Raw genomic sequence first — 23,749 nt, forward strand, 5'->3', positions numbered from 1 at the left:
ACCTAAAGGGGCTTTGTAATATAAAACAACTTTCAAGATCTGCTGTGAAAAAAAGATTAGATTAAATCAGAAAGGTGCCCTACAACGACATCCAGGAACTACTATTAGTCAAGTCCATTCCATCCTTGTCATTTTTGTTTCTGTTTTTTAATTGTTTGTTCCCCTCCCTCCCCCCAGCCTTCTTCTGTGCCTATACCCTGGGATTAGATTTCTGTAAAAGTCACAAAAGGGAAGAAGATTGCTTCTATTTCAACAGCATCAGGGGACAATAATAACCTTTTAAAGGCGTGTTTCAGTTCGAGTGAAAAGTGAGATGACTACACATAGAGAGAATAATATTTTCATTCTGAAGGGGGCAGTGTAAGGCCAAACCTCCCCAGACCATTCTAACAGGAGTCTTGCCTTCCCTTTCTTGTGGATTGGGCCTCTGGCAACTTCCTAATGCACAGACATCGTGGTCTTTTCAGGGATCATTTCTTGCACAGAGAAATGCATCTTTAGACATGAAATAGGATAGAGGTACATTGGCTCTCTTTAAAGAGTATAAAGGGCAAGTTGATACTAAGGTAAGCTTATGCAAGATAGATGTAAGAAAAGAAAACTATCTCCTGCACTCTTTGGCTGATGTAAAAGACAAGAGGATACTACCAGTCTCCAGCATTTTCAAATAAAAACCTTTTGTACCCGAGTAATATGTGTCCAACAGTGTTTCTGAAACCCAAAAAAGAAACACCTTTTCATAATTATCTCTGGTGGTGGTGTTCTGCGTTTGATTGTGTTTGCAGTTTTGCAGGAACAAAGTGATAGTAATCTCCAGGGATGCATGTATCAAACCAATCATAGTCATTATAATTAGAAACCCAACTAAGGGAAAGCTGAACATGAAATATATTCACAAAAGACCCGAGCTGAAAATATTACACCCCAAGTTTGATGATCTTTGAAAAGGTCAATTGAATATATTTCAGGGAGAATAAAATGATTTTTCTTTTGTTTTCTTTTGTTTATTTCAATGTGTTTGAGGAACTGAATCAAAGCTTCAACAGCAGTTGCGAGGAAGAGAGAAGGATGGCGGCTATCAAACAGCCGGTGACCAGCCTCCTCTAACAGATACCTAAAGCCGGCTTAACTGGGTATTAAAAACAACAGTAGTGTCCACTAGATACTAATTTAAGCTGGGCCTGCTGTGGCCAAACTAAAGGAGAACTGAGGCAATTATCCAGACAATTTCTCGAGAAAAAGGAAGCCTAATAAGTGTGCCTCGATTTCCTTGAAAAAAAAATACTATTTTTTTTCCTCTTGCATATTCTGGATTACGACCAGGGAAAGTTGTGTATTTTAAACTAACCGCAACCCCTGAAGCTTTTCTCTTCGTCCTCCCAAGTGAGGGAGCGGGTGAGCAGTGAGGACACCTGAACTTGGCTGGGGGGGCGGGGGCCAGGCCTCCTCCTTCCCCAAGCCCCTTCCCCTTTCCTGGGCTCTCTTCTTTCCCCGGACTGGACTGTATCGCTCCCGTCTCCTGGCAACTGGAGGGCGCTGGGAGGGACGTCATTTCCTGAAGATCCCGCGGGAGGGGGAGGTTGGGGGGGACGAGGGGCGGGGTGTGGGATGAGACGTCGGAGCTAGCTGGAAGCCGAGGCCGGAGCCGGAGCTCGGGGGGGCGGGGAGCTCAACAGTTAGCAAAAGTGCCCCGCTGCCGACCCGGGGAGCCGCGAGCGCCTTCGCCGCCTCGGAGCGGCTTCCCGGGCCGCGGGGAGAGCGCCGGTCCCCCCAGTGCGCTTGGAGGAGCGGGTCTCTCCCTCCACTTTTCCCCAATTCTGCATTTCGGGGAAGCTTTCGCGGAGCACGGTCCCGGGCTCCGGAGATGCCCCGAGCCCTCGGTTTGACAGTTCGGGGCTCGCTTTGCGGGAGGCTTCAGGAGGAGAGCCCCCGATCGAGGAGGTAGGGGGCCCCCCCAGGCCAGGGAGAAGACGGAGCCTGGCTGGGGACGCCCGGGAATGGTCTGAGTTGCAGGCAGCGGAGCAGGTCCGGAGCCGCAGGGCCCGCAGCCGGGGCTGGCCGGACCCGAGGTCGGGAGATGAGCGCCCAGCTGGACCGCCTCTCCGTGACCTCGTCCTCCAGCGGCTCCCTGGGCTCGGCGGCCGGGGCGGCGGCGGGCTCCGCCGGCGGCGGGCTCCGGCTGCTGTCGGGCAACGTGCGAAAGCTGCACCACGCTCTCAACTTGCTGCTGAGCGAGGCCGAGCGGGAGCAGTTCACCCACTGCCTGAACGCTTACCACTCGCGGAGGAACGTCTACGACCTGGTGCGGAGCCTGCGCCTGCTGCTGGACAGCCCCGACAAGAGGCAGCTGCTGCCCATGCTGCGCCTGGTCATCCCCCGGTCCGACCAGCTGCTCTTTGACCAGTACACGTCCGAAGGACCCTACATCAAGTCCCCCATCGCGTCGGCCCCCGGGGGCGCCAACGGGGTCGGTCCGGGACCGCTGGACGGAGTGGCCGCTGCCGCCCCCCTCCCTCCTCCTCCTCCTCCTGCCGCCTACTGGCCCCCGCGGCCCCAGGCACTGTCCAGCCGACTGTCCCAAGTGGATTTCGGCCCTGGCCCCGAGGGGGCGCCCCTAGAGGAGCTGCGCGGGGAGGTCCGGCTCGTGAGTCTCAGGAGAAGCAAGACCAACGAGGGTCTGGGCTTCAGCATCCGAGGTGGCTCTGAGCACGGCGTGGGGATTTACGTGTCCCTGGTGGAGCCAGGCTCCCTGGCAGAGAAGGAAGGGTTAAGGGTGGGCGACCAGATCCTGAGAGTAAACGACAAGTCTTTGGGCCGAGTGACCCACGCTGAGGCGGTCAAGGTAGGTGCAAGAAGTACAGGCAGACAGCCTTGAGCAAAATGCGGACTTAAAATTCTCCGCTAATTTGGGGATAGGTAGATCTCACAAGCATTATTCACCCTCCCTTGTCAGAAAGTTTTTTGGTGAGCTCTTTAGTTATCTTGGAGCGAGGCTTACATCCCAGGGACATCTGCCACAGCAGTTTGTCTTGGCCTGACTAGGGGTGAGAGCTGTTTTCTCTAGCCCACCTGCCTGCCTACACCACCCTCACCAGCCAGCTACTGCTACTGCTTCCAAGATCCTCAGCGAAATAGTCTTGGTCAGTGCAGCCCCCAGACTCAGATTCTTGGAACTGGCAAGGAGAAAAGACACCTGCTCCTTCTGCTTCCTGTGTTGTGTGCTCAGTGTTCCGTGACCCCTGCGTTCCAAGACAGGTTTCTAGTCTGCAGTGGATTCGATGCAGTAGAACCACAGACTTAGAAGGTAGAACATTTGGTGACAGAGCTAGAAGAGATCTTAGTCCCACTCAAGGAATTTTTACAGAACAGGAAACTGAGGCCTTGAGAAGGGAAGTATCATTACAAGATAATGATAGGATTATGGCAGTGATGGATAAATGGTAAAGCAGGCCTCCTAATCTAGTACAGCATTCTTTCCACTATAGCCCTTATGTAGTTAGCAATTATTTCCTGTTTCCCCTCTTTTTCTCTCCTTCCTCCCTACCTCTCCCCATCACCTTTGGGAAACATCTCTGCATTAGATTTCACAGATTTAGAACTGGAAGGGACCCTAGTCCATCTAGTTCAATTCAGTTTTGTTTCAGGAGAGGAAGCTGAGGTCCAGAGGTTAAATGACTTCACCAAGCATCATGTATAGTAAGTGGAAGGATCAGCATTTGAACCTAGGTTAGAAATGTCTTTTTAACTCCTAGAAGGAACTGGTCATGTTGACCCTCCCACAATAGTGATAGGAATCTCAAGGGGTAGATTGGATACCATTGTTAGAGCCTCCCCCACTACCCTTTCTCCTTCCTTTGTTCCCTTTTCCCCTCCCACTAGTTCATTTTTACCTTTAGCACTTCATATATTTAGAAAGATGTGGTCCATTAACCTTACCGCTTTAAAGGTGTGTAGTTCACAGATAATAAATATAGTCTGTGATGATGTGTGACATAAATGGTGATTTATACATTCCAATGCAATTTTCTGCTTAAAGACTATCTAGCTATTTAATCATTTTAGAGGTATGAAGCAGGACGTTTCCAAGCTTTTAGAAAGTTGGGGGGAAAAAAGCAATAGAAACAGAAGATTCATAGTCTGAATTGTGTGTAATATCAATTGCATTTTGTGTTCCCAGTTTTGAACAGTACAGTGAAGAAGTCTCTCATCTAGTTAGATGAAAATCTCTGGAACCTTGGCTAAGAGTGATGCTATTAGACAGGAACCCAAAACTTGGGATAGTATAAACAGAGATGGAAACTTGACAGAATGCCAGCCCTTTAGCAAAGTTTATTTACCATTGGCACTTGAAAAGCAACATTTAAAATCACTGAGGCAGGCTACTGAAGTTTTAAAGCCATTTTTTTGGGCAATGAGCAGGTAATTTATTTGAAAAGAAATTTCATATTCAGCAATAGGGATGAATCAGGTTGTGAATTCATTGTGTAGAAGGGCTACCTTTCCGGAGCTGCTGTGACCTGCACTTCAGTGATCTATAACTTGAATTCCAAGGCTAATCTGTAATGAACATTTGAACACAATGAATCTCTTCTTCCCTGTTAGTCTACACAGTCCCTTTACTTAACCGGAAATATATTTTTGAAGTACTTGAAATGCAAAAAGCAAAATGAATGGCCCTTTGGTTCACTGTTAACATTTTGAAAACTGAGGAAATCCAGTGCATTCAGCACCCAGCACAGGATAAAGGTCTGATTTCAATGGAGTAAAAGACTCAATATCTATCTTGGAATGGAATGTCAGAGCTAGAAGGAGCATTTGAGAACATCTAGTTCCATTCCCTCATTTTACCTTGAAGCCCAGAGGAGGGAAGTGACTTGTCCAAGGTCACATAATTAAAAAGTAGGACATGAATCCAGGTCTTCAGATTCCAAATATATTACTCATTTACTTAAAACATACTGACTTTTAGTCTTAATGTCATTATTGTCTTTGGTTATAAGAATTATACACTGTCTTGGCAAGTTGACTCTCATTTCTCCTGAGACATTTAATGCATCCTTTAAATAGAGAACTATTACTTCTTTTCCATGAAATGAGGATTTTTCTCTGTAAAATGAAAGCAGATGGAAATTTAAGGGACTATTTTCCCCTTAATAGCAAAATATAATAGGTTGGAGAACAAGATGTCCCTTAGGTCTACCCTCAAAGGAAGCCTAAAGTTCTTGGTAGCATGATCTTTAGGCTAAAGGTATCCAAAATCAACAACTTTCTCATTTATAAAATGTTATGTCTTAGACTTTCATCTGCTGTGCCTAAAATGAGATCTCATTTTCACACTTAACCCTAAGCTCATAAAATTTGGTAGGAAAAATCTGATGAGATAATTTAACTTCTTTTTTTCTTCCTTTCATCATAGTAGGACTCATTCTCAAAAATGTAGTTTTGATATTAAAATCAGTTGCATATGTCTTATTTGGAGGTTGAGGGGTGAGTGCTCTTAGAAAGAAGGATCAAAATCCACAACAGAAATCAAGTTTCGGAAGTTAGGTCACACCCTAGGTGTGATGAGCCAGACTTTCAGTCCTCTCACACTCACCTCTCCTCCCCAAACCCACCAATATTTTTACAAAGTGGAAATTGCATTTTATAAGGTGATTTCATCTTTAGCTGATGAAACAAACTAACACCACCCAGAAGCAGAGGCAGGATGTTGGTGATAAATATACAAGTTTTATTGAGGGGCTATGTCTCTCTCTCTATATTATATATATATATATATATAAAATACACACACACACACACACACACACACACACACACACACACACATACATATATATGTATATATAAAACCTCTCTCCTTGAAAAGCCTGTTTACCCTGAGACTGACATCACAGATCACCTCTTATTTAACAACTCCCCCTTAAACATTTTGACTTGGCTTGATGAAACTCTCTTGAATGAATGATAAGGACCACCACAAATCCAGTTTTCTTTCCATCCATTCCTTTTCCTCTTATTCTGACATAGAGTCTAATCTGGGATTTTTTTTTGTTCCTTTCTTTACTGTGCCTTTAAGATAAAACTATAGTCTACCCAAAAGAAAGTTGGCTGAAGATGTATTATTCTGAGAAGGGAATCTTGGCACCCAGACAGCATCACACTAAATCAAGAAATGGTGACATAAATTAATGGATTCCATACTGTACCAGCTAGAAATTTATTCTTCTCCCCTGACTCCAAACATTAGTAATGGTGATATTTTTGAGCAAATGAGGTTTAGGTACAGAAAATAGAATTGTAAAAGCTTGCAAGTCAGTGTACATGTCCATTTTTCTGTAAGCCTTGTGGTTCTGTGGGCATCAGCAACCAGTGCTTCCAGGTGTTCTGTTGTCCATGTTTCATCCAAATTAAAAGCAAATGACTTCATTACTGCTGCAGCTTTTGCAGGCAGGAAATCCCACAGGCCCATTGTAGTGTGAATGGTTTTTTAAGTGAAAGTTAGATTGCCTTTTATTTTAATTAGTGTTACTATAACCCCCTCTCTTCACCTCCTATAATATCCCAGGGAGCAATCAGTGCATATTACTGTCATTGTATTTGGTCTAGCTCTTTCTGAATTACAAATCTATCAGTTGCCAATTTGTAGTATCTGCTTATCTGAGACTATGACAGATTATTAGCAAATTTTTTCCTTCAGATTGTGAAATGCAATTTCCCCACTGGTCTCTTTCTCTTATCCAATTTGGAAACAGTACAGAACATTTTTATTTGCACCCAAGAACTTCCCAGGGACTTAACCCAGGTACTGAATGATCCTTGAGTATTAAAGACAATATTGAAAGGTTGCTACTAATATGTTTTTATTGGATTTATTTCTTGTCATATCACATTTAAGACAATGGTGATTCTAGGGTCAATTTCTTTAATGAAATAATCCATATCATATGTATCTATATATACATGCATGCAAATATCTATATACATGTATATATATATGTGTGTGTGTGTATGTGTATATGTATTCACAGGACTGGTTGCCGTTGAGGTTTTTGAAAAATTACATTTATCAACTTATGCTTGTGAAGTTTAAGTCTTCTTTTAATTAATTAGCTTTGCATTCTTTTGGGTCCTAATCAGAGAAGTGCTTAGAATGGAAAAGAAAGATACTTTTTTTTTGGTAAGGAGAAAGGACTGATATTTTTGCAACAGTTTTATCATTTTAGACTCTGCTTCTTTTAGAAAAATACATGAATAAAAAGTTCAGTGAATTGGGTCTTTCAACCTCTAGTCATTTTTTTTTATTCCCACAGAATTCAATGCTATCAGCCACAGAGATAGTAAAGTATATGTGTAGCCAACTCTTATTGATCTGGATGTATTACATATTCAAGTATGTACAATGTGAGGCTATATCTATGAACTCACCTAGAGAGCATGTGCAGATTGCCAAAGGATTAATGTTCATCTTCTTATGAGGACTGTTTATTCAAACAGGCTTAAAAGCTCTTGCTATATAGCTCTGTTTCCAGAAAGATTCATTTACAACCCAAGAGGAAGCAATTCATCTTTCTTCCCTAGGAGGCTCAGGGCAAGTCACTACAAGGACAGTAGGAATGTGATTAGCAGGGACTGCGTTTGTTTGTATCTAGAATTAGCTGTAGGCTAAAACAAAAATCTTTTCTAACTGGATCTTGTTTCTTTGCTGTCCTGGATTGAAACACAAACATCCTCGATTGCCCCGGGGGTTCCTTGTTGGTTTTTCTCTACTGAAGACATTTTACTTTTGGCAGTTGGCAAGCTCAAGGGGTATCAAGATGGAATAAGGATCATTTTATGTTCCATTCCTAACAATTCTTAGTGGCTAGGATGGGCAGTACCAAAAATCAGGAATGTCTATCTTTTGACTTCACTTTGTTTATAGAAAAGAAAAGACTGATTATCTCAGGAACCATGAAATGTAGAGCCTGAAGGTGATCTGTGCCCAGTTTTCCATAGAAAACCATCTCATCCCTTGCTCTTTATTAATCATACTCATTGTAGTTAGAAGGTTGTCTGCTATCATAGGATGATTTAAATTTTTTAAATGCTCGTTTTATTTCTTAAGTTCAGAATAAAATAAATAAATAATTAAAAAATATATCCTGATCTTCATAAATACTAAGAAAAACCCATTTCCATATACAAATTAGAACATGAAAAGAGGATTAGAGGTAAAACCTTAAATCTTTATTATATATAGCTTGCTTTAAAAAAAACACATGATTTCTATGTAACATTTTCAGTTTTCCTTATTTCTTTCTGAAACCTCTTGTTCTCTTATATGCATTAAAATATTTCACTGATGCTTTTCTTTTTTGACAATATTATTACTAACTCTTCTAATCCTCCCCCTCCCCCATTTTTAATGTCAAAAATATGTGTATCATTCTGTACCTCATCATGTGACATTTATGCTATGGATTATTGAAAAGAATCCTACATTTGGAGGCAGTTCTTGAGTTCATATCTTGGTTCTGACAGTTAAACCCTGGGTGACCTTGGACAAGTTATTTGGGTATCATCTCCGTCTATGAAATGAGAAGATCGAGGCCTCTTCTTGTTCCAAGTGAGTGAGTCTACCCTACTCATGTAATGACAGTGTAACATAGTAGACAAGAACCCAAATCTAATTTTTGCTACCTCCACTTAGTAGCCACATGACCCTAAAACCTTTTAGGCTTCAGCTTTCTCATCTGTGAAATGAGAATAATAATACTTGCAATAGCTATCTGATAGTATTTGACAACTCAAATAAGAATGTAATAAAGTATATTTAAAATTTAAAGTGCTAAATATAATAAATATTTTTGAAAAATTTAACAAGTTAAAAATATTAATAAAGTAGTTAAAAATGAAAAGTAAACTAACCCAACATCCTTTCTCCCCCAAAAACCCACCATTCCTGACAATGTTTTTTAAGAGAAGCTCTTTTCAAGTAAACACAACTGAATGCAAGCAGCTCCTATAGTTGAGATTACTCAATTCATTTCCTTTGTCGTATAACTCTTAAAACTGGAAATCATGCTTCCAGTAAGTGAACCTACTTTAGTAGCTCTTCTGTCTCCAAGATTCCAAAATAGAACTGTTTCTGCATTTGGAAACAATAAAAGATCTGATTTTAGGTTAAGTATATTTTCTGAACAAAGCATGGAAGATGTTTCAAAGTCTACTCTCAAGCAAAGCAAATTACTCCCAAGTTTAAACTTTTCCTTCTATATTGAAAAATATATTTAAGCTGATTGATTTTTCAGCCCCATCCTCTTCACTTTCCTGTTGAGAATTAAAGTGTTCTTAATGCTAAATTGGCCAAGTTTTTGCCTCAACTGGCAGTCCATTCTGGAACTATTTTTTTTTCTTCCAATATCCTGAGTGTACATATTAACAGCAATGCTTCAGTTCTGAATACTGAGCAAATACATCAGCCTGCAGTAAACAAAACCCAAGAGGCTCTGTCTGGGCAATGTTAGAAGAGCACCTGGATGAAAATAGAAAGGCCTGGGTAATCATCTAGATGTTTTATTTAAATGATACCAAATATCTGGTCATTCCCAAAGATACAGATGTTTGATACTATGTAGAAAAAGCCCATAAGACACTTGGATTCTTCAGTTTTACCACTGTATGTTTTGGCACTTATAGAGACATGTCCAGAGAGCTCTAACCATTACCCTCCATTACTTTTCTGGAGCAAGATCACAGGTTTGAAGTTAATCAATTAACTAGAATGCTCCATACACCAAAAACCCAAAACCTACGGCAACACTGTTTTATTCTTTAAGACCAAAACTGTATATTGGTATAAAAGTCAGAAGCCCTGGTTAATAATCACTAGCATTTAAATATCTCTTTAAGATTGAGCAAACTCTTTATATATATTATCTCTTTTGATACTCATAATAGCCCTGGGAAGCATGTACTATTAATATTTCCATTTTACAGATGAGGAAACTGAGGCAGACAAAGGTTAAAGGGTTTGCCAAGGACACATACTAGTGAGTGTCTGACAGAATTAGAACTCAGTTGCTTCTAACTCCATCTCTAGTATTAAATTCACTGCGCTGTTTCATTGCTATAGTGATTAACTCAAAGAACCAAACGTTCGTAACAGATGCAAGTCTTTTCAATTCAACAAAAATTTTATTCAGTACATACACACACACACACACACACAGACAAGTAAACACATATATGTTGTTCAGTTATCTGAATCTTCCTGATCCTATGTGGTGTTTTTATTTGACAAAAAATACTGAAGTGATTTGCTATTTCCTTCTCTAGTTCATTTTATAGATGAGGAAATTGAGCAAATAGGGTTAAGTGACGCAGATTTGAACTCAGGTCTTCAGGACTCCATGCTTGATGATTTATCTACTTTGCCATCTAGCTGCCCTACATAGACACAAACATATAAACAGATATACATATATATATATATATATATATAATATATAATGTATATATATATATGTATTGAAATATGTGTATGTAATTATATGTAATATATAAATGTGTATATAATACTATATACACCCCTACCCACACACACACACTGTTGTTTGGTGTCATGTAGACAAAACATGGATGACTGCCCAGGCTTTTCTATTTTCATCTAGGTACTCTTCTAGCATTGCCCAAATACAGACCCTCTGGTTTGATTTACTGCATATACTACAACTACTGACTTATATGCTTAGTATTCAGAGCTGAGCTGTTGCTGCTAAGATATACACACATTCACATATATGTCTATATAATGTTTATAGAACACTATACAGGATATTAGGAAAAAATGCAATTTAGAAAAATTCACAGTTTCCAGTCTAATATAGGGATAAATGACATACTCAGATGATTATAATAGATAAGAATATCAGCTCTTTGGAGAGGTACAAAGCAAAATACTATCTTAGGTCCCAAAAAAGGAGGTTGTTACTGCTAGGGGTAAGAGGTTAGTGTTCAGAATTGTATACAGTATCAGCAATATTGTGCAATGATTATCTAAGTTAGATTGAGCTCTTCTCAGCAATACAATGATCCTAGACAACTGCAAAAGATTCATGATGGAAAATGCTATCCTCATCCAGGGAAAGAACTATGGTGTCTAAATGGAGATCAAAGCATGCTATTTTTACTTTTTTTTTGTTTTTTTTTCTTTCTAGTGGTTTTTCTCTTTTGTTTTGATTCTTTTGCAAAATGACTTATGTGGAGATATATTTAACATGATTGTGCATGTGTGCTATCTTGGGGAAGGAGTAGAAGAAAAATTAGGGACTCAAAAATCTTACAAAAACGAATGTTGAAATCTATCTTTACATGTAATTGGAAAAATACCACTAAATGTCTATATATATACATATGCACACACACACACACACACACACACACACACACACACACACACACACATATATACAGAGAGAGAGAGAGAGAGAGAGAGAGATTAAAACAAAATAAAACAAAGGAATAATGTTCAAGGAGATATTAGCATTTGAGCTTTAAAACATAAATAGAAATTTAACAGGTGGAGAAACGGACTTTCTAGGCTCAGGGAACAGTGTGAGTGCAGGGTATATTCTGAGTACAGATTTGTCTTGTTAGGCTGGAATATGGAATGTATAGAGGGGAGTAATGTGAGTTAAGTACAGGATGGGTCCCATTTTTGGAGGGCCTTACATTACCAAGTAAAGACAAGGGAACCTTAATTGGTTGGAAATGGTTGGTTAATGAAGATTTTTGTGGAAAGAATTGATATGATGAGACTAAAAACAATTATTCTGGCAACAACATAAAGCAATTTGGAGGAGAGAGCTGAAGTAAAAGGCCCATGAGGTATCCTTATGATAATCCTGAAGAGTGGTAATGGATACCTGCTCTAGGGAAGAGAGAAGAGGACTCAGATGCCAGATACGTTGAGGTGATGACATTGACAGGACTCAGTAACTGATTGGCTATGAGAGATGGATATGATTGCAAACTGCGTGATCAGTTATGCCAACTGAGGAAAACCTAGGTCAGAAGGAGTAGCAGGTTTAGGATACTATTAGACTTGACAGACTTAGGCTGGCTCACCATCCAACCAAGGGAAGTGTTGGGCCAGGCCAGAGCAAAACAGAAATAAAAATGTTTAGTTCAGATTGAAGTGATGAAGATACTCACTTTATTTGGATAACTATTCAACTCTCCAGAGTGCCCCCATAAATACAGATTTGAATGGATTCATCTTGCAAGTCAACATTTCTTCTGCTATCTCTTTTCTCATTGCAATCATGAAATCCTATAGATAAGGTGAACTTAGTTACTATTTTTTTGAGGTTTTTTTTCCCCTTCTAATTTTTTGATGTGAAGCAGAAATAGAGACAGTGAAGGGATAGCAACAATGACCAATAATATTAATTCTCCCTAGGAAAGAGCATTGCCCCAGCCTTATGCCTCTAGTTTTACTTCACCACAATGCTTCCAAGAAACTGTGTATAATGAGGCAGTCTAACTTCCTTTAAATGATTTTGCAAAGTTAAATGATAATTTTGGATCTTTGTACTGTTTAAAAATAAAACCCCAACCCCAACCCCACCCCCACTTTTAATTTATTTCACTGAAATGATGCTAGAGCTCTTCACAAAGGACTTCAGTATAACAGATGAAAAGTTTGCCTTCCTAGGTAACTTGTAGAGTTTAGCAGATGTAGCTGAGATACCAAGAACAAACAATGGTCAATTCTTTGGTGAGTGTTGAGTCAGCATCATCTCCATTCTTTTATTCATCTTGTTGACTCACAGTCTCATTTCCCATAGTAACTATTTTATCTATCTCTGTTCCCATTTCTTTTTTACTAGGTGATCATGTCTCCTGCTTAATCAGGATGAAATCTATGCAATGTGAGCCCTTCTGAACTCTGCTTCCCCATAATTCAAAGCTCTGTATTCTTTTTCTCCTCTTTCTCTCTTTATCTCTGAGGAATAAATGCCTCTCTTCTTTACTAGTGAGAGTTCTTTCCTCTGGTTCTTCATATTGTACAAATACACAAAAAATTTTTTAAATGTCTTTTGGGCAATTAGTAGTGTACTAAGCATCAACAAGAGTACAAAATCTAATTAAGCATAGCCCTTGACTTCCAGAAACTTGCAATCTGCTAGAAGAATAGGATCTTAATACAGATACATAAAATACAAGATGAAGTTTATTCAAGATTTAAAGGATAAAGTCATCACCAACAGGAGACCAGGAAAGAATCCCTAGAGAAACCTTTGATTTACACTCTAAAGGTGGAAAAGAATTCAACAGATGAGGAAGGGAAGAGAAGACCCAGGGAACAGAGATCTTATTCTATCAATCAACCATTCTTCCTCCTCTTTCTTCATCTTTCCCTTTTCAATGGTTCCTTCCTGACTACCTACATAAATGTTTTTGGTCTCCTTTATTTGAGGAACAGGGAACTCTTAGGTAAGGAATTCTTCATTTATTTATTTTGAATTTTATAATTTTTCCCCTAATCTTGCTTCCCCCCCCAATAGAAGGCAGTCTGTTAGTCCTTTACATTGATCTAAGTTGAATGTGATGAGAGAGAAATCATATCCTTAAGGGAAAAAATAAAGTATAAGAGATAGCAAAATTATATAATAAGATAATGTTTTTTTTAAATTAAGGGTAATAGTCTTTGATCTTTGTTTAAACTCCACAGTTTTTCTCTGGATACAGTTGGTATTCTCCATTGCAGATACCCCTAAATTGTGCCTGATCGTTGCACTGATGAAATGAGCAAGTCCATTAAGGTTGATTATCATCCCATATTGCTATTAGGGGATATAATGTTCTTCTGGTACTGCCCATCTCGCTCAGCATCAGTTCATGCAAAAAGGAAAATCCTTCTATCAAAGCAGGTCAGTATCTTCTCTGCAAAACAGAGTCTTGCATCCAGTATGTATGAGAAGTAGGACTTGAGCACAGATCATGGTTCTGAGGCTGGCTGTCTATCCACCATTCCATTCTATCTCACTGATGTACCTAAAAGTACATAAAGTGCTTAAAACTCTACTATTCTCTTGTACTATTCTTTTGTTTTTTCTCTTTATTGTCTGGCATCTAGAATAGTCCATTCTTGTTTTGCTTCTTCAGTGCCACCCAGAGATTCTTTAACTACTTACTCCATCAGTATTAACAAAAAAAAGTACCATTTGACAAGTTTAATGACTTTTTATCATTCTCCATTCTCTAGTATCTTTCCTTGTCTTCTTTCATCAAAAGCAAGCTCTCCATTTTCCAGATGGAAATCTGAAACACAGATATGAGTCTGACTTGCCTGGAGTTGCACAGACTATTTGTGGAAGAATCAAGCTTGGAACTCAGGTCCTCTGACATTCTTTCAGTTTTCTTTCTATTATGTGAAGTAAACCATGTTGTCACTAAGGATGTCCAAGAAGGAATATTTCCAAGAGTTTCACATGTCAGAAAAAAGCCATATCATTTTGTTGTTGCTGTTGATTCCTTTGTTAGGGGGAGGAAGATTTCTTCATTCTTCCTAGTTCCAAATCATTTTTGTCCAGTGTTTTCCAGAATATATGGGGCTGAAGAAGATATATGGTGGTTCTTATAGCTTGAGAAATTCTACATCTATGCTCAACACTTCTGGGAGTGAGTGAGGGAGAGGAAACAATTGATGTTTCTAGGAGGGGAAAGTGAATATATTTCTTTTTTTGAAGATTTACTGTAGAAAGTATGGTGAGGGTGAAAAGATTTCTGGATTGAGTATCAGAAGTGCCAGATTCTCAGCCTAGATCCATTGCTGATTTGCCTCATGACTTTTGGCAAATCAAAACTTCTCAGGACCTCAGATTTTTCATTTATAAAGTGAAAGAATTGAATCATATGAAATAATTCCCTTCCAGAGTTAAGATTCTATGACATCAGGGTGGCTAGGTGGTATAATGGATAAAGCACCAGCCCTGGAGTCAGGAATACCTGGGTTCGAATCCGGTCTTAGACTCTTAATAATTACCTAGCTGTGTGGCCTTGGGAAAGCCATTTAACCCCATTTGCCTTGAAAAAATCTGAAAAAAAAAGATTCTATGATATTGTACAAAACTGATTCTGCATCTTTCAGAGCTCCCTTTCACATTGCCTCTCCTTTATCCTTCAGCCTAATAGAGGTTCCAGAAATCACTCTCTTAGTTCCTCTGTCCTTTATCTCTTCCTTTCCATACTCAGTTAAGTTAGTAGTTCAAAATCTTTTGTCCCACCCTTTTCACCTCTAACTTCTTAGTTTAACTTCTTCAGGAGAGTTTTTCCAAGAAGTTCTCTCTCTCTCTCTCTGTCTCTCTTTGTCTCTCTCTCTCTCTGTCTCCTCTTTGTCTTGGCAATCTAGGCCAACTAATCCCAGGTTTCAACTGTTAGCTCTTTGCAGATGACTCCCAAATTTGACTCTAGGCTTGACTTTTCTCCTGACCTTTATTCATCCCACAATTTTGATTGCCTACTAGACATCTTCACATGATTAGACTGTCAGAACATTACATTCAACAGATTGTGAATATTTAGTACCCCTTTTTGTCTGGAATATATGGGAAATGACAAGGAGTAGTGGGAAAAATGGCTAGACAAATACATTGGGGGTAAATCAGAGAAGACTGAATGCAATCCAAAGAGTGTAGGCTTTTTTTTTTGAAGAGTAGTAGGGAACAATGAATTCAGATCATTGCCTACATTTTCAGATGCAGTCACTGAGCTAGTTAGTTTTACCCTAGCTGTTTTTATTTCAACAGTGGGTTTCTAGGATTTATATTCAATTCATATTGGTATTATGTGGAAATAGCTAGGGTATGACTAGCAAAAGACATCACTTTAAAAGTTTTAAAAAATGTAATATTGTTGATATTGAGTTCTCCAACTAAGTAAGATTTTTTAAAGTATTTTTTCTTTTTTTAATTTATTTACACATTACTAAAATAGTCTTCTTGTAAAAAGTAAACATAATTTCACCTTCCCCCACAAAAATAAAAAAAAAACCTAACAAGAAATAAAGTGAAAAAAAAAGAAAAAAATGTGCTTCAGTCTGTGTTCCAATAACATCAGTTCTGTCTCTGTGGTAAAAGTATTTTTAAAAGTATTTTTCTTTTCATGGTAAATATCGGAAGTCAGAGTTGTGATTGTGGTCAAACAGATGGTGTTTGACCAACAGCATTTTATCACAGAAGCCAATACTTCCTTACTGTTAAGTACAGTGATTTTTTTGTTTGTTTTTGATTTTGATTTTAATAACTTTACATCTGTCTGATTTATGGGTCTGGCTTATAATGAGTGATTGATTTGTAAGTATAGAATTTTGATTTCTAAACTTATCTTTGAGAATTCCCAATTAAGGGACAGCTATTCATCTTTCCCTAAGGATTAAAGGGAAGTATTAAGGGAGGGAAGGGTTGCAATAGGTAATGGGTACAATGAATTCCATCAATTTCTTCACTGAATAGACAGAGAAAATATTATTGACATAAATAGATCTTCCTGAAGGGTGGAATATGTTACAGACATTGATCCCAGAAAATAAAAGACTGCATTATTAATCTCTCCAGGAGTAGCTATAGTCTATTATATTTATAACTTTTTTTTGGATCTACTTATTCCTTTAAAAAAAGGAGACTAGAAAAAACTTTTAAAGTGATTAACTTAAATAGAAAAAACTAAAGTCTGGCTTGGTGGATAATTGAGAATTGATTCAAGAAGGCATCAATATCATTTTAGAATCTGCTCTGTCTTGTGTCTTTTTGAATCATTTTTTTAAGAAAACTTTTATTTATTTTGAGTTTTTCAATTTTCCCCCTATTCCCCCCCCCCCAAAAGCATTCTGTTAGTCTTTACATTGTTTCCATGGTATACACTGATCTCAGTTGAATGTGATGAGAGAGAAAAAAAGTATAAGAGATAGCAAAATTACATAATAAGATAATGATTTTTTTTAAAAAATTGAAGGTAATAGTCTTTGGTGTTTGTTCAAACTCCATGAATCATTTTTCTTAGTGGTGGTCACTATTTTGGTGGTCACTTGTATTTATTATAACTTCTTATAACAGTTCCTGTGGCTTATACTTCTTCCCCTTTCTTTGATTCTATTTTCTTCATATCTGAACCTAACTGTAATTCAAAAAGATATGTAGAAGTATAACAAAATGCAGTGGGGATTTACTGTTCAAAAATGTGACCTTTGGACAGCTTTTAGATTCTCATAGTTAAGAGGAAGTAAAAAGGTTTTCTTTGGAATATTCCTATTTGTCAGTTGCTTGGTAAAATCCAGTTCATAAGCTCTGACTTCAGTGAACCTTCCTGAAAAAAGAATAAGGTCATAAAGGGAAAAGGCTGGTGGCAGAAACCTGTGCTGCCCACATTCCATGTTTTAATATGCTGTCTTCTTACTGGAAAATACCTTAGAACACACAAGGTTAGAGGAGGAAGGGTTCTTAGAAGTCATTTAATCCCTTCATTTTGCAACTGAAGTAACTGAACTCCAGAGAGGATGATGGCCTTCCCAAGAATTGCCCAGCTTTTTAACAGCAAGAGCACATTTCATGCCTTTGAAGCTAATGCTAACATTACCCCATTCTGCCAATTCTAATCTTCAGGGGCAGGTGGAGATAAGAGAGCTGGGTCTCTTTTGTAACCAACAGTCTCCTTTTGAATCTAATGGACTGAATTTCTCCTTTTTTTTTTGAATGAGAATTCATTTTAACTCAATTTAAATCAATAGAATTGAAATCTTTTTTACAAATTCTTTTTTTTCTCCTCCAAATGCCCTAGGTGTCTGCAATACATTTGTACATTTTTAAGCACATACTTTATGTAATGAACAAAATAAAGAATCCCATCTATTGATAACACTGCTATCCTTCTAGTTATCTAGTATTGATCCCTCTATATCATTTCTGTCTCTCCCTGCCCTTTACTCTCCATTTCCCAAAAGGTGCCTTGATCATGGATCCTAACTATAATACTTCAAAGGTCCTTAGAGATAATCCAGTTCAATGCCATCATTTTATTCATAAGGAAACTGCAGCTCAGAGAAATTAGGTGATTTGTTTAAGGTCACACAGATAGTAAAAGACAGAACTAGGATTTGAACTTCTGATTCCAGATTCAGTGCTCTTCAGTTGTTTTCATTTGTATCTGATTCTTCACAATTGCATTTGGGGTTTTTCTGACAAAGCTATTTAAGAAGTTTACTATTTCCTTCTCCAGATGAAAAGATTGAGGCAAACAGGGTTAAATGACTCTCCTAGGATTATTCAGTTAGGAAATATCTGAGACTAGATTTGAACTCAGGTCTTCTTAATTCCAGGTCCAATGCCTATCCATTGTGCCACCATTTAATTCTGTTTTGTAGAAAGAACATATGTATATATATATATATATATATGTATATATATATATATATACATATATATATAATGCATATATAGGTATTAAACACAAACAATAAATAATACTATATATATGTATTAAACACAAACAAAATGCATATTTCCTTACATATGGGAGAATGGGAAAAAGATGATAGCATCTCAAGCTATGGGAAGAGGAGGCTGACAGAGGTGATATTCAAGGCTTGAGTTAGAAACATGGTAAATAAGATCAGAAGCGATTTGTGCATTTTCTTTTAAATGATTCAATTGTTCTTCACTTTTTCTTTTTAGAGGCAATTTTATCATTTACTTCTCTCTTCTTAAGTTTTTTTTCCCCCAAGCAGTTTGTCTAGATCTTTCCTTTGCCTTCTTGACCCTTCACTATGCATTGCATTTTTAAGTTTATAAGTCATATGACACCAGTTACCAGTACAGTGAACAAACAATAAACATTTAATAAATGTTTGTCAAATGAATGACTAAATAGGTCCAGAGATCTGGAGACCAGAAACCTGGAATTGAATTTTGAATTGACCTTTGGCTCTAACTATCTCTGGGGACCATGAGATGGTCACTGCCTCTCTGGATTTTAGTTTACTTCTCTGGAAAATGAAGAAGTTCATTTAGCTAGCTATGAAGTTCTAAGATCATGGATAGATTTCAGGGAGTCTGTGAACTTGGAAGGGGAAAAAAGATCTCTTTTTTATTAGCCTCTAACTGAAATTTAGCTTTTCTTTTGATTATGAATGTTGACAACAAACATTATTCTAAGAAGGGGCTTGTAGGCTCTGCCAGACTACCAAAGGGGTTCATGACATTTAAAAAAAACCTCAAAAAAACATTAGCCCTGTATGATCTACAAGGTTCCTACTGGTGATCAGTCTGTGATCATATGAAAACAGAGAGGATGTAAATGACAATCTTGTATATTTAAGGGACCATCTAGAGGAAAAGGAACCTCAGATGTCCTCATAATACAGAGGAGAAAACCGAGGTCCAGGGATAAGCAGCTTGCTTAAGGTCACATAGATTGTAAAAATCAAATATGGAATATGAACCCTCATCTCCTGTCTGATTCAGGAACCAGTGTTGCTTGCATTTCACCACAATATTTCTTTCTTTTTAAAAAAAGTTTAATTCTATTTATTTTCTCTTAAAATATTCAATTTAATTTTGTTTCCATCCCCTTTTCCCCCTGAATAACTGGGGAAAATAAAAACTCTTTTACAAATATAGATAGTCAAGCAAGACAAGTTTCCAAATTTGTCATGTTCTCTCTTCTCTTCACTCCTCCCCCCAAAAGTCTCAATCTGCACCTAATTTTATCACCTCCCTAATAAGAATCTTCTGGATCATTGTGTGGTTCATGATGACCTAAGTTTTTCAAAGTTCATTCTTCTTGTTATTGTTATTATAAATTGTTCTCTACATCAGTTCATACAAGTCTTCCTAGTTTTCTCAAAACTTCTCCCCTTCATCATCATTTTCTACAGCACAATAATATTCCATCACATTTATATACCATAACTTGTTCAGTCACAACTTGGATATATAGGCCTCTCCTCAATTTCCAATTCTTTGTCACTACAAAAAAGGCCATAAATATTTTGTACAGAGACAACTAGGTAAATAAAGTGCATGACCTGGAGTCAGGGAGACCTGAGTTTAAATTCTGCCTCAGACACATAATAGCTGTGTGAACCTGGGCAAGGCACTTAACTGCTCTCTGCATCAGTTTCCTCATCTAAAATAATGCTAATAATAACACCTCCCCAATAAGGTTATTATGAAGATAAAATGAGATAATATTTGCATTTTGCAAACCTTAAAGCACTATATAAACGCTAGCTTTTGCTGTTTTTATATATGGATCCTTTTCTTTAATCTTTTTTTTGGGGGGGGAAATGGACCTAGTCTCAATGAATCAAAAGATATGCATAGTTTAATAGTTTGGGGACTATAATTCTAAATTGCTTTCCAGAATGACTGACTAGTTCACAGTTCCACCAATAATGCATGAATGCACCTGTTTTCCCATAGTCCCTTCAGCATTTGCCATTTTTCCTTTTTTGTCATTTTTGCCAATCTGATTTTTTTAAATCAACTGTCAGTCTGATTTGTTTTAATTTGAATTTCTCTAATGAGTGATTTAGAACATTTTTTTCCTATGCTATTATAGCTCAGATTTCTCCCTCTCAATATCTATTCAATATCCCTTGACATTTATAAACTAGCAAATGGTTCTTATTCCTATAAATTTGAATCAATTACCCCTCTTAGAAATAAATGTATATAGAGAAATTTGTTGTAAAGATTTTTTTCCCTATTTGTCTGCTTCTCTTAGAATTTTAACTGAATTAACTTTTTTATTGGCAAAAAGATTTTAATTTTACGTAAGTAGTACATTGTTTTTTAATGTTTTAAAGAAATTTCCCAAGATCATAGGTTTAGAGATAGTAGGGACCTTAGAGGTCATTTAGTTCAACCCTCTAGAAAAAGGGCTTAAGTGGAGGTTTGGTGGGGAGATTATTATAGCAGGATTCTGTTAGGAAGCCAAATTAAGTAGGGAACAACTTGTGATATGACTGTTAAGGGATTGGGGTGGGGTGAGATAGAGGAAGCATGTAATTTGTAACCTCCTATTTTAATATGTGTGTGTGTGTGTGTGTGTGTGTGTGTGTTTATTTTTATGCTAAAAGTGCTAACTTTATTTTTTCTGTGCTCCTTCAAGAATACAAATACTGTCAATACCCTCTGAATTTGACCACCCAGTCACCCCGACTCCTCATGTCTCTTCAGAACAATCATTTTTATAATTCCCTATCCTTCCAGCTACTTAATACTATAATGATTTCCAGAATTCTTTTGGAATTTCCTTCAGGAGACTTTGCAAAAGAAAAATTTCCTTATTTATATGTATAATTACTTCTGTATTTCAATGGATGTCATCAATATGGACATCCCCTGCACAATTAGAGATTCTTCCTTTGTAATTCATGTTCATGTTCTTTCATCAATTTTCCACAGAAAATGCTGGACTGTTGTTCTGGTTCTTTTTGCATTTCATGGATACTAGGAGAATACTTGGGCTTTCCTACTATCTCTCACTCTGGCCACATGATAGACTCACGTTTTTTCAGATTACACACTTGTAAAATTATATTCCTTACTAATCAAACAATAATTCAATAAATATTTATTTAGAGCCTAATATGTACCAAGCACTATACTAAGGAGGAGGTCAAAAATATAAATTAGGTCATTCCTTGCCCTCCAGTAAATTACATTCTACTAGAGGAATTCAATAAAAATGGGACAAGAGGGGGAGAATTGATCAGGGAAGGTCCTTTTGGTGGAAGGATACTCTTGGATTGTGAGTAGAATTAAGGGGACATGGATTGTCTTACCTTTCCAGTAGTAATGATAGTATTAACATGATTATTATTCTTGGAACAAAAGCAAGTGGTAGGAAGAGAAGGGAGTAGCCACATATGTGCCTACAGGGAAGTTGACAAGGATCTTGTACTGGAAAAGTTCTGGTTGAAGAGTAGATGGGATAGTACCTCTTGAGTGTAGTTTCATCTTTGGAAATATGTTACAGCTTACCTTTGCCAACCATTCATTTATATATTGTTCTTTTGACAATTTATATCTTTGATTCCTATGAGAATTTAAGTATTCCAGAAATTTGAAAGTATGTTGCAAGTGTCATGAAAACACTAGCATTGAAAAGATTTTGCTCTCTATACCAGGAAACAAATTCTATATTATTAAGTTTTGTAGTTTCCCAAAGGCAATCTGATTCCTTTTCCTCCCATACAATGCTGGGTTTAATTAGGACTACAAGAAATTCCTCTCCTGGATATATGTATTGACATACTATACTCAGAGAATAGCCACTCAACTGAGACATTTTTTTTTATCTATTTAGGTTTTCCTATGTGATTTGATTGGCTGATTTTCAAGTAATAATGGCTTTCTTTTAGACCATCTATATTTTACTATAGTTTGATGCAGCCACTATAATATCATTCATAGATGAACTTGTGTGGAAGAGTTTATCATCTTCCATTTGAATGTTGTGCAAGCTACCCTTTGTGATTGTGAACACCCTGGGCAAGAATACATCTTTTTAGATGATTTATTTAATATTAATAGTCAGAGGATTGTTGAATAAGAGTTATATCTGTGCTTGCATTTAACTAAATTATTTTTAAAAATTTTAACATAAACATGAGAGACTTTTAAAGGAGAGGTTTCTTTTTAGTTTTTTTTTTTTTTGCAAGGCAATGGGATTAAATGGCTTGCCCAAGGCCACACAGTAGAAGAGAGTTTTTAAGGCTGTGTCTTGTTCTAAAAAGTCAAATTTTTTTTTTGTAATCAACAAACAAGAAACACAGCAGGATCCCATATTCTCTGCACCTTTCAGCAAACTGAGTGACTGCAACGATGTGGTCTGCTATTGAAAATTGTTTTCAAAAGACTGGTTCCCTTCTCGTATTTCATAAAGAAAACCATCAATATGGGTTTTGAATTACTCTCACAAAGCTTTGCGAAAAATGAGAAAGCAAGCAGATGGGTCAGTATTCATTGATGTTTCCTCTATTTCAGTGATTCTTAACTTTTTTTTTGTTTCATGAACTTTGGAAGACTGGTGAATCATCACTTCTCAGAATAACATTTTAAAATATATAAAATAAAATATTTAGATTATGAAGAAAACCATTTACATAGAAATAGTTAACCCTTTCCTGTGGCTTTTTTTGGGCATAAATATTACCTGTTATTTTTTTCTATTTATTTTTGCTATCTTTCCCATTATAATTATACAATACTTTGAAAATTAGGACATCTTTTTGATACCTACTGATCTGTTGCAGTTGACTTTGTGCTAATATTGTTTCTGTTTCTTCTTAGAGTGTAACAAGGATAAATGTTAACACATTCAAAAGTGCTGATACTTCTGTCATTGATAACAAAATAGATAATTACAGAAACACTGAAAGATTCATTATGTCTTCTATTTGAATATATATTTATATTTGTTATCCTCATCTCTAAATGCTTTTGAGGTGATTTGGCTCATTTGAGTTTCTTTTCAATATTTTAGATTTGTTTTATTTCCTGCTTTTTAATCACAATATTACAGATAATCTTCCACTTTCCTCCATCGTAATGTTTTGTAAATGGGTTTATGTATTTTTTAAAATTTATTTTCAATTCCAAATTCTCGTCTTTCCTCCATTACCTCGTCCTACCCAATGAAGGACAAGAAATATGAAACTCATTATTTATATGAAGTCATGAAAGCTATTTCTTCAATA

General features: G+C 37.3%; 1 protein-coding gene across 4 annotated transcripts in view; it reads left to right on the top strand.

Moving 5' to 3' along the window:
* The first annotated feature begins 1,990 nt into the window (after window positions 1–1,990).
* Window positions 1,991–23,749, top strand: part of WHRN (whirlin) — a 132,595-nt gene continuing 110,836 nt past the window's right edge. For all 4 annotated transcript variants that reach the window (XM_074211752.1, XM_074211753.1, XM_074211754.1 and 1 more), the window contains exon 1: window positions 1,991–2,842. In XM_074211752.1, coding sequence (XP_074067853.1) covers window positions 2,078–2,842 — 765 coding nt within the window. In that variant the 5' untranslated portion in view covers window positions 1,991–2,077. The remainder of the gene's footprint in view (window positions 2,843–23,749) is intronic.

This window comes from Macrotis lagotis, chromosome 1 (genome assembly GCF_037893015.1).
Source record: "Macrotis lagotis isolate mMagLag1 chromosome 1, bilby.v1.9.chrom.fasta, whole genome shotgun sequence".
Taxonomy (NCBI): Eukaryota; Metazoa; Chordata; class Mammalia; order Peramelemorphia; family Peramelidae; genus Macrotis; species Macrotis lagotis.